Source organism: Ctenopharyngodon idella, chromosome 9 (assembly GCF_019924925.1).
Source record: "Ctenopharyngodon idella isolate HZGC_01 chromosome 9, HZGC01, whole genome shotgun sequence".
In the NCBI taxonomy this organism is placed as follows: Eukaryota; Metazoa; Chordata; class Actinopteri; order Cypriniformes; family Xenocyprididae; genus Ctenopharyngodon; species Ctenopharyngodon idella.
The window spans coordinates 17147800-17159366 of NC_067228.1; the positions used below are offsets into that span (position 1 = coordinate 17147800).

The 11567-nt window shown below is 34.8% G+C and overlaps 1 protein-coding gene across 1 annotated transcript; it reads left to right on the forward strand.

Annotated features, from left to right (window-relative positions):
- The first annotated feature begins 5179 nt into the window (after positions 1-5179).
- Positions 5180-11233, forward strand: crlf2 (cytokine receptor like factor 2). The gene is made up of 6 exons (XM_051907012.1): positions 5180-5431; positions 7061-7218; positions 7415-7583; positions 7691-7805; positions 7890-7968; positions 9518-11233. The coding sequence occupies exons 1-6, from the start codon at positions 5338-5340 to the stop codon at positions 9740-9742; spliced, it is 840 nt and encodes a 279-aa protein (XP_051762972.1). The 5' UTR covers positions 5180-5337; the 3' UTR covers positions 9743-11233.
- Positions 11234-11567: the final 334 nt, after the last annotated feature.

An 11567-nucleotide genomic window follows, 5' to 3' on the forward strand; every position in this document is an offset into this window, starting at 1 on the left:
GCTCTTTTGCTTTTAATATACCTGCACTTTGCACATTATTGCACCATGCAATTTATAAAATAAATTTTGTACTTTCTAGACCTCTTCAGTCTTTTTTGGATTCAGTGTACGGTCAGCTATTTTTTTCTGTTTTGCCCAAGTATTTTCTTGGTTCTATGCACCTGAAGGAAAAGGAACTTTTGTCAATTGAGAGCACAACAGTTTAATTTGTGAAAAAAGCAAAGTTTGTGAGATACAGTACTTAAGTCTTTGACAGATATCACAGTTAAAGCAGTTATACAAGCTTCAGTGATTGTGTTCTGTGGTATTACTGTGGCTATATCGAGGTATCCACTAGATCCAAGGTTTGTTGTGGTCAAAATCCCATGTGCTCTGGCAGCAGCCTCAGACAGTCAATCCATGAGCAAACACTCATTGAGGTGTGGACTGTGAGAAGTGAAATATTTCATGACAGGGCTTTCATCCAGACCTCTGATGACTCTTTGTTGTTATTTCTGAGTTGTCCCAGTGGACCACTCTTAACTTGCAGTCTGCTGGCTGCATCTCATAAACACACATACATATACACACAGCTCGCTTCAGATGTCTTGCATGCCATGTTCTCTGTCATGTCACGCACCTTTATACTCTTTCATTCTGTTTGAAAACAACAACAACAACAACAACAACAGTAGCAACAATAGCATGTATCTGTAAGGGTGTTGTGTCCTTAATTTTATGTTTATTTAAAAGATAGACCTTTCTTGATAGTAAATGAAGGAATCTTTAGCTTCTAGATTATTAAATCAATGATTTATACCAGGGATTCCTAAACTTTTTTTTTAGCCAAACCCCTTTGAGCTAAAATATTACTTGAAGATTTTAAGTTAATATTTAAATTCACATGTTCACAGTTTTCTGATGTTGTTTAATGTTTTTTTTTTATTATATAATTTTTTTTAGAAAGTGTTTTATTTAAATTTTTTAAAATTATTTATTCATTTTCATTTTTACATTTTATGATTTAATTATTACTAGTTTTCATCAACTCATGAACCCCCTGTAGTTCCCTGCCGAACCCCCAAGGGTTCGAGCACCCAAGTTTGGGAAAACCCTGATTTTTCTTATCAGTCAAAAGTTTGGACATATTTTTATTATTATTTTACAAATTAAATTATTATTGTACACATTTTAGAATAATAGTAGGGTTCTCTATTTTATCTGTGAAACAAAACAAAAAAAATAAATAAAAAAAATGCAGAACTATAAAATAAAATATAAAAAATATACAGTTAAATACAATATATAAAATATACAATTAAATATAAGTTTTGTAAAGAACTACATATTGTAGACTATGCTATGTAGACAACGCCAGAGCAGAATTATTAATGATTCTGATACACGTGGTGTTTTATTTATTAAAAAAAAGAAAAAAGAAACATGCACTTACTTTTTTAATAATGCATGAGTCGTGCTGATAATGCTCTAAGATACGGAGAAAGGCACATTCAGTAGTGGTAGTTGGGCCTCAAAGGAACTAGTGGTTAGCGTGGTTAGCTCGCAAATAAACATGTTTTTGCTCACCTGCTTTTGTCTTGTACACTGCAAAATGTAAGTGATAACCAAACCTGATAACTCACTAAAAGTAGGTCGGGAAACTGACCAATGCTATGTTACGTTGACGATGATAATGATCATTTAATAACAATTTACTGTGAATTTGACGTTTTCTAATGCGAATGCACTTAGAATGTATTATAAAACTCAGTTAAAACTTAGATTTAACCAAAGCAACAGTAGATCAGCAAGAGGGGTGTCTCTTGTACTCCACATCCCTGACATTGACCCTTTTTGTCGACCTTTACGGTGCCCTTGCCTCAAACAAACCGACACTGATCATCACACGCAGTCATGTTGACTTTCAAAAGCTGTTTTTTTCATTGTAAGTAAGTCAGTGGTCAAAGCAAACAAAACAACTATCGCTTTCTTTTCCACCGTTTGTTTGCCGTGGCTTATTGGCCCTGACATGTTCCAGTGCCTCTGTTTGAGACCAGTGGTGTCGTTCCAGTGTTTGATGACTGTCACACATCACAGAGCTCCACTTTTGAAGCGCAAATAGGTGACCCTCCACCTCAGTCCCACGTCTCTCTCTTCTTCTCTCTAGCAACAATAACAATCAATTCTTCAACATCAGAAGGTTCTGAAGAACAACTTATAAATCATATGCATCCCCTGCTGGTCTCTTGGCGGCCAAGTTGACTTTACTGAAGCGTTTCTTTGATCCTGCACTGCTTTGATTCACTTTTCTCTCACCCTTTTAGCTAAACATATCATTGGAATTTCGCTCTTTGTTCCTGACAGGTCTCGTCTTAGCTCGGTTTCTCTGCAGACACGCAGCCCTTCCCAGAGGGGGAGAACTGCTCCACAGCCCAGACGTAATCGAGTGCTGCTCAAAGATTTATCCTCATCTTTTGAATCGACTCTCTCTTTCCCCCTTCACTCTCTACCTTGACATCTCCAGGCTGGCGTTCCATCCCTCTCTGTGGCACAATTGAAATGACAAGGTTGGTGTGGTCAGTGTCATTCAACATTTTATAAATGCTGAGCACAAGGCTCATTAATCTCTATTACAAGCAGAGATCTCGAAAAAACAGTGGGATGCAGTGGATCTTTGAAAACTATCATCTTATATATACATTTATTGAGAGAGATTTCTTTGTTTGTAATCTCAGGGATCTCATTATTAACTAGTTGCTTATTGGCATGCATAATACTAGGATATTGGCTATTTAATAGTACTTATAAAGCACTTATTAATGCCTTATTCTGCATAACCATATTCTACATCCCTTAATCAACCAATACCTAAACTTAACAACTACCTTACTAACTATTAATAAGCAGTAATTAGGAGTTTATTAAGGCAAAAGTCATAGTTAATAGTGAGAATTGGACCCTAATCTAAAGTGTGACCATTTTTTATGTTCAAAACCCAGTAAATTGAAGGTATGCACTTCTCAGAAATGTGAATTTTATATAAATATTTTTATATAGAAACATTATAAAACATTTTTCAAACTTACCACAGCAAAAACATAGTAGAAATACAAATAAATAAAATAAAATAAAAAACCTTAGCATGTGAAAATTCTTATATGACAAGAGTAATGTAACATTTTTCATAGAAGATGTTTAATGCATGTTATCAGATTATAATATTGTTTAGAATCAGGAAAAGTCAACCTGATTCTTAAATGTTAAGTATGTTTTTTGAAATATTAATGGAATGTTTAAACAGAACCTGCAGGTTAATTTTATTAAAATAATAATTAAAAAGGTGTACTGGAAATGCACTGGAATGTTTTTCTAAACAGTTTTCATGACAAGAGGGTAAATAAACACCAACTCACTTCCTTTTGATTTTGAAATTATGTAATGAACATCTAGGTGCAAAAACATGATCATTATCTATTACAAAACAACAGCTCCAGGCTCATTAACGTGACTGTTCACACGCAAGACTTCGCGTGCATCTGCTGTTGTGTGGTAATTAATATCTAACATATGATATGTACAATGCATGAGAAGGAAACTGTCTTTATTGCATGTTGTGTATTAAGTCTTCTAGGGCTGGAACATACAGATTATTATCAAACTGTTTGAAATGTTTGGTTAATGAGTCAAGAGATATGACTCTAAAATGTACAGTATATCAAAATGTCGAAATGACTCTTTTGAACAGCTGTGTGCAGCTGAAAAATGCTGATGCTACCTACAATTATTGTTATTAGAGAGTGAGAGTTAAATATATATTTATTCATAACATAATTTTTATTATTTGTGGCACAGTCACAACACCATCTGGTGGAAGGATTTTGTGATTGCTAATTGTAAAAGCCTAGTAAGCATTATGGTAGGATTTAAAGGTTTAACAAAAGTAAAAGAAAAGTAAAGTTGGTGTATTAGACTGATTATACTTTATGTGAGACCCTTGTTTTCTTCCTTCCTCCCACTGTGGTTGGTTCTAAGTACATCTGATCTTGGGAGATAAGTGAATCCTATACAGTGAAAAAATACCGGATACTCAGAAATAATCATACGATTGAGAGATAAAATAGGGGAAAATATCCAACATATATTTCTTCATAAATCAATTTCTTTATCGGAGTATACGGCTAGAAAAAAATCCTAATTTCCACCGTTATTGTCCTGGAAAAAAAAAAAAAAAAAGATTCATTGAACACCCGTTAACCACAATGTTAACACAAATAGTATAACATTTAAAACACCTTGACTACATTTACCCTCCCCCCTTGGTTACTGTTGCTTTATCCGACAAGCCCTGGCGCTCTCACGCCACACAGAGTGAAAAATACATCGCGAAGCAAAGAGGACACTGACAACACGTCGACAGACAAGATAGAGCAGGTTACTTATGATATGAAACAAAGTCCCAGCTTTCAAATTGTGTAATTTCTTGAAAGAAATTCGAACAATAAAAACTGTTTTGTGGCTCTTTAATGTGTCGTGACAGATTGCTGTAGCGCCTCAGCTCAAGCGGCTCGTGAACCGATCATCTCTTCATACTAGTTAATTTATAGCATCAAATAAACAAGAATGAACATGAGAAAGAATGTTGTTTCAAACGCGGAAAGACGTCAACACACACCATTTTTCAAGTTCAAGTCCACCGAGGTTAATCTTCTAACCCCTGACTGCGGATTCGATGTTATAATTAGTTAGATCGCTTGTCAATCAAACTCCCAGCGAAGGGTCAATTGACACCTATTATAATTCTGACACCAATTATAAAAATCTTATTTTGCAGATTTTTATATTAAGCTCTACACTAAAATATATATATATATTTTTTAATTTGATTTCAGCAAAGAACCATCTTCCTATCAATAACCAGTTTTGACTGTCTTGAATTTGTTTTTGAATAGTTATTTGCAATTAAAATCCCTATATTTATTTATCATCTATTACCAGAAGTAAAGCCCTTGGTTTTTCAGCAGTACGTGAGTGTTCTTCTATAGCATCAAAAGAACTTAAAAAGTTCCCCTATGACTGGGTGAAATCACCAATAACTTCTACCAAGAATCTACCAGAGTCCCAAGAAATAAATGTTAACTGAAAAAGAATGAATTTAAAACAAAACTAGTAGTGTGACAGAGTTAAAATCAAAGCCCTCCCTCACACCAGAACTAAGAGTAAGAAATGAGGGGGAGAGAACGGGAAGGAAATGAGTGGAGGAACAGTGGGGTTTGGTGATTCAGTAAATTGTCACCTATACCTCTGTGCTCTAAAGACTGAGACTTCTTCATTGACAAGTAACTGAGAGAGGAACATATCATGAACAGCTGGAGTGAGTATCTCCTGGTAGTCCTTGCCTTGCACTTTGCTCCAGGGTCTAGTGCTGATGAATATGAATATGATGAAGATCTTGGTGAGTCGGGTTTTTTTTTTTTATCTTTAATTATTTTACTCCTTAATTAACGGAACAAACATTCAATAATTATTTCTTAAAGTAACTTTTGAATCAATTGAGAGTTGATTACATTGTTATTTTCATGTGACATATCTATCTATAAAGAGCTGTTAGAACATTTTGTTGCTGAAGAGCATGAGAAAAGACTTATGAATTAGGCAAAGTATTATGAGAGTAACTTAAAATGTCCCACAGAAGCATGATTATTAGACTCATTGCAAATGTGTTTGCCCGCAATGTAAAAGGTCACAGGTTAAATGTTTAGGAATGGAGCAAATGTCACGTATTCTTGCCAGCAAACATCTGATTATAATGATAAGTTTGCCGATAAGTAGCGATGCATCACACTGCGTGAGCTGTCTGGAGAGCCACATCAAAAGACCCGAGGAGGGGAAATCGTTTACATGAGCTGGTATATCCTGTACACTGACAAAGACTCATGAGAACACATTCATTAAATAAAACCCCCAGGTTTTCGCAATAATGTTATTCATTCAGTTGATTTCAAGACTGTAAACATTCACATATTACTCATACTGTAGGCTCAACATAATATGTGGACTTTTTCTGCATATTCTGCTGAGTTTTGTTTTATAATTAAACATTAATTCAATTAATTAAATTCTTTTAATTTAGGAGATGAATTCATCGAAAGTGACTAGAAGTGCAACATTTCAAACATTGCTTAGATTTAACAATTATAACAATAGTGGCTGACTGACTGTACATATTCTCATTAAGTACAATACTCACCAAATAAATAAATACTTGGACATGAAAACTTTATTTGAGATTAAATTATAGTTTATAGTTTTACCTGTATATTATAGTAAAGGAAAATATGGTCCATTACAATGTACAACCTGAACTCACGAGAAAACAAGCTATTTTATGAGGTGGCAATTTCGTATAAATTTGAACAATGTGATTCGAGGTCCAGCCCCAAATCTAAACGTCAGTGAGACTTAAACAGTTTGTACAAAAATGCATGAATGAGATTGTACAGATTCATACGAATTAGCCACCAATTTGCCAAAATGTAAAATAGTTATGAATTGCCATGAGAGTGTGTTGTGATGTACAAAGCAATCGGCCTAGCAATGAGACAAAATGTTGCCACTTGCATTTGTATGAAACTATAATGAGTTTGTGGTGATATGAGAGACATGAAAGTAGCATTTGATTCATTAACAGTTGCAGGTGAGTGATCTGCTATACAGCCGTGAATATTAGGAAAATGGATGGCACTATCGACCAATCAGAATCATGTATTCAACAGAGCCATGTCGTATAAAGAGATCATGTACATCCAGCCAGTTGTTATCACAAAATAAAGCCTGACATTGTGACGAGGACATACTGAAGTCCTCCGATTTCATTTGAAATACAATTAATAAGTGAGACGGTCATTATCTAAAAATTTCAGACCACTGAATGCCGAGATTGACCAATCAGAATCAAGTATTTCGGAGAGATGTCTAATAAGGCAAAATATTTAATGAACACTTTAACATGCAGTGATGATTTTTCAAATTTTGTGGAATTTTGTATGAACTACTACTCATTAATACTGTGTTCTTTTCCAAGTGCCCATGGAAGTCATTGACCCCGACCAGATTGTTTTTAATATAAGTAATACATCACATGGTATTACTATGACATGGAGGGTACCAAATAATAAAATCGAACCTATTTGTTATTCAACTGAAGTGCAGTACAAGAGCCAATGTGTCAAAGACTGGAAGGTATTGAACACTCACAGACACTTACACATTTGAGCTGCAGTAATGCTCACTGTGAGCATTAAACTGAGGCAACTACTTGCATATGCGTGATACAGTATGACTGGAAAAAATGCTCTTGAATCTGATATAAAATGACATGCTATTCAAAGCAAAGTTGGAGAATCTTACAGTCTGCTTTGCATTTGCTTATATGCAGCCAAGTGCGATTCTTGAAATTAAACAAGGAAATAATGAAGTGCATAATTTTAACCTGTCCAACCTCAGCATAAAGACAAATTATGATTTCCGAATAAGAATGAAGTTGTGGTGTCATGATAAGGACTGGAGCAACTGGACAAAAGTGCAAAGTTGGGGAAACAATACAGGTACCGTCTCGTTGTCTTTAAATCATGTGTTTAGGTTCAAGACCAGAGCCTGGATTGAAAAATATGAATTAACTGGTCATGAAATAAACTAAACATTTTGTTCACAGGTGCTTGTATGGTAGAATCACCTGCCAACATTATGTATTTTGATTATTTTAATATTTTGCTAATTGTGCTGCCACTGACCGGCTTTCTTCTCGTTTGTCTGCTGACTCAACAGGGGTGAGTATTACTGACACTTTGGTTATTATAATATTATACAAACAATTTTTACTGAATGCTGATGACATTCTTTGGTCTTGAAAGAATTAAAAGACTGATCCTTCCTAAAGTACCAGATCCCAAACACTTCAGAAACAAGATCATGGACTTTGACCAGTCTCAGGTAAGCCCAATGCCATGCAACATATCAAATGCATTAATCTGACAGAATATTTTTCAAGATGTTTGTAGTTTTTACTGCTAGAAGAGAATTTTTTACACTTTCAAGCCATGGCCTCCTTCAGATTTTTTTTTTTTTTTTTTTTTTTAATGTTTGTGGTAAACATTAGCATACTTGAAGAGACTTTTTTTCTACAACATAAATTACAATTATAGCTCAAATGTGAATTATGACACCGTTCTATGCTTTAAAAAATGTTGCTAAAAATTACTAACAACTACTTTTTTTAAAATCCAGTTTTTACCAGTATTTCAAGTAAATGTAAACAGGAATGTACACATTGAATAATGTCAGAACACTAGTAAAACTGTTTACGTGTAATGTCAGTTGGGCTTAAACCATGATTTTTATCCGATAAAAGGCATTTACATTGTTTATTAATAATTGGAACAACTGTGCATGTAAACACACACAATAACCTTGGCCACACATTGCTAGTTTTTTTTTTTTTTTACATTCTACAAACCAGTAGAAATTACTGAAGGAACTAATGGCTAATTAGTCTACTGTATTAGCCTACTCTTAAAAATAAAGTTTCTTTATCATATATGGTTCCATGAAGAACCTTTAACATCCATGGAACCAAAAGGTTAATTGTGGAAAAAGGTTCTTTAGATTATTAAAATATTCTTCACACTTAGAAAAAAAAAAGTTCTTTTAAAGGAATAGTTCACCCAAAAATGAAAATGATCCCAAAATTTACTCACCCTCAAGCCATCCTAGGTGTATATGACTTTATTCTTTCAGCCGAACATGATCAGAGTTATACTAAATAATATCCTGGCTCTTCCCAGCTTTGTAATGGCATTGAATAGTGTCCGAGTTTTTGAAGCTCCAAGAAGTGCATCCATCCATCATAAAAGTAATCCATTCTACTCCAGTGGGTTAATAAATGCCTTCTGAGTGAAGCAATGGGTTTTTGTAAGAAAAATATCCATATTTAAAACTTTATAAACTATAATCACTGGCTTCCGGCAATGGCCATACACGAGTTCAGGAGAGAGTCGAGTTCCGGCAGAAGGGTGACCTCTGATCCGATGCAGGACGTATGACGTAGGCATAGCGTAAGTTGGGTCAGAGGTCACCCTTCCACTGGAATTTGACTTTCACATGGACGCGTGTAAGCTCGTTGCCTAAAGCCAGTGATTATAGTTTATAAAGCTTCAAATATGGATATTTTTCTTACAAAAACCCGTCAATTCAAAAGGCATTTATTAACCCATTGGAGTTGTATGGATTACTTTTGTGATGGACTGGATATTATTTAATTTAACTCTGATTGTGTTCGGCTGAAAGAAGAAAGTCATATACACCTAGGATGGCTTGAGGGTGAGTACATTTTGGGATAATTTTCATTTATGGGTGAACTATTCCTTTAAGAAGTGTTCATTGAAAGGTTCTTTGGGGAACCAAAAATGTAACCTTTATTTTCATGAATTTCATGTTTGGACAGCTCTAATTAAATAATTTTGCCTGTCATTTCCTTTCTAAGTGGTGGGGGAACCTTACACAGTTGAATGAAGAGTGCACAACGACAGATATTGAGATTATTGACAAGAACGAAAGGGAAGAGCAACATCAATCTTTGGTAATGCAGCCCATCGACACCAACTCTGAACAACATGGCAACATGTACTGCATCTACTCCTCTGAAACATCTGGTGAAAATACAGAACCACAATATTCTCAGATGGTGTTGGGGTATATTACCCTCTAAAACCACCGAGAGTGACTGAAATCATATCGATGAATGCAACCTAATGCTTTTCACACTCTGGTGTAAAACATTACAAACTTCCTGAGTTGATCTTTAATGCTATCTAGGAACTTGTCTAAAGTTTGTGATCCTCACAGTTTGGATGCTTAGCATGGCCTTGTTAACCCCTGCTGGTAGATCCTCTAACTACACAATATGATAGATCCAAATAGCATCTTTCTCCATTGACAGCCATTCAAAATTAGTCATCTATTCTGATGCAACTAAAGTCTTTTATGCTGTTTATTTCCAAGGCAAAGCCAAACAGGAGTCTTTGAGATGAATGCTAATGGATATATTTTATAGACATTATTATAGATCTCAAGTCTGTGATCAGGATTGTGGTTAAAGCAAGCTAATGCACAGAGCATCATTTGAGCATATCTGTAACAAACAATGTGAGTGCAGTGCAATAATTGGACAATGGAGGGCACTCTGACTATCCTGAAGTGTTAAAGAAGAGTTGAAACATATCAAAGCCAACCAGGAACACACTCCTCACAGCATCACAGGCCTCTCTTAAGGGATGATGTACGTTAATTTGAAGACTGATTTAAAAGATTAATGTGAAACTGCATAATAGATGTGGAGTTTCAGTGTGACGGTGTAACAAAGCCAGGGCAGCAGCCACACACTCCGATCTGTTGTGATTGATGAACTGGAATGTGGGTGCGTGAGAATGAGCAAATAATCATTAGGAGATAGAAGCAAAAGTGGACAGCACACAGGTAGATAAATGAAAGCGAAAATATACACTGTTTCAGTCATACATGTTGCAGCTTATAAAAATTGTCTAAGGTTTTGGCTGTATGAATGAGGCAAATATGTACAGTCGGATCCAAAATTATGAGACCACACCATGACCATGACACCAATTTATTTTCTACATTTGAAGCTGGAAATAAAAATTATATTATTATTAATAAACCTAGAAAAAGTTTTTGAAAAACTTTGAAAGGACGAATGACAAAAAAGGTAACGTAAAAAATGTAAAATGTAAAATATTTAATGTCCAGCAGTCACCGATCAAACAAATTTGTCACAATCATGTGATTCCAATCATTTTTAAGCACATGATCATCAGGTTTTCCCACAAATTTTCATGCAGCTCAAGTGCTGCTGTCATTAAAGCAAAAGGAGGACAAACCAAATACATTCTGACACTTTTGTCATTAATTAATTTTTTTTTTCAATCAAATTGCTATGCTGATAAGGTTGCAAAATAAAAGAACATTTTACACATGGTTTCAGACTTTTGGGTCCTACTGTACATACATTTGATACATTACCACAGAAAATCCCTTGATTCTGTCTTTTTTATTGCACAAATCATATTACCATCAATTATACTTTATTTTTATACACTGTCAGGTTAAAGATTTGCTAAAAGTTTACAGTTATGGTTCTTTTTACTTTTGCATTTAATAAACACTTTGTTTATTTGTCCACCAACAGTGTGTATCTGTTTTTGATACGCAAACCCACTGCTAAAGGAAAGGATGTGTTTAAGGCCTGGCTGCACAAGACTGCAAACAACTGCAAGATAAACTGACGGTTCCATAGAAATGATCTTTTAGATAGAGTGGAGGGGGGAAAAACCTTGCAAGTAAAAAAACCAAAAAAAACCAAAAAAAACAACTGATCAACATAATAGAGAAAGTTTACTCAGAATAATAAATGATACAAGATAAGATAAACCACTTTCACTACATGTAAATTTCCATCTTCGCCTCTTACGGAGAAACTCTTTTCCAAGAAGGGGGACTGGAGGTGGTATTAGTCTGTA

Coding starts and splice junctions, on each gene's coding strand:
- crlf2 (XM_051907012.1), top strand. CDS start 5,338: ATGAACAGCTGGAGTGAGTATCTCCTGGTAGTCCTTGCCTTGCACTTT. Junction 7,219..7,414: donor AATGTGTCAAAGACTGGAAG/GTATTGAACACT, acceptor GCTTATATGCAG/CCAAGTGCGATTCTTGAAAT. Junction 7,584..7,690: donor AAGTTGGGGAAACAATACAG/GTACCGTCTCGT, acceptor TTTTGTTCACAG/GTGCTTGTATGGTAGAATCA.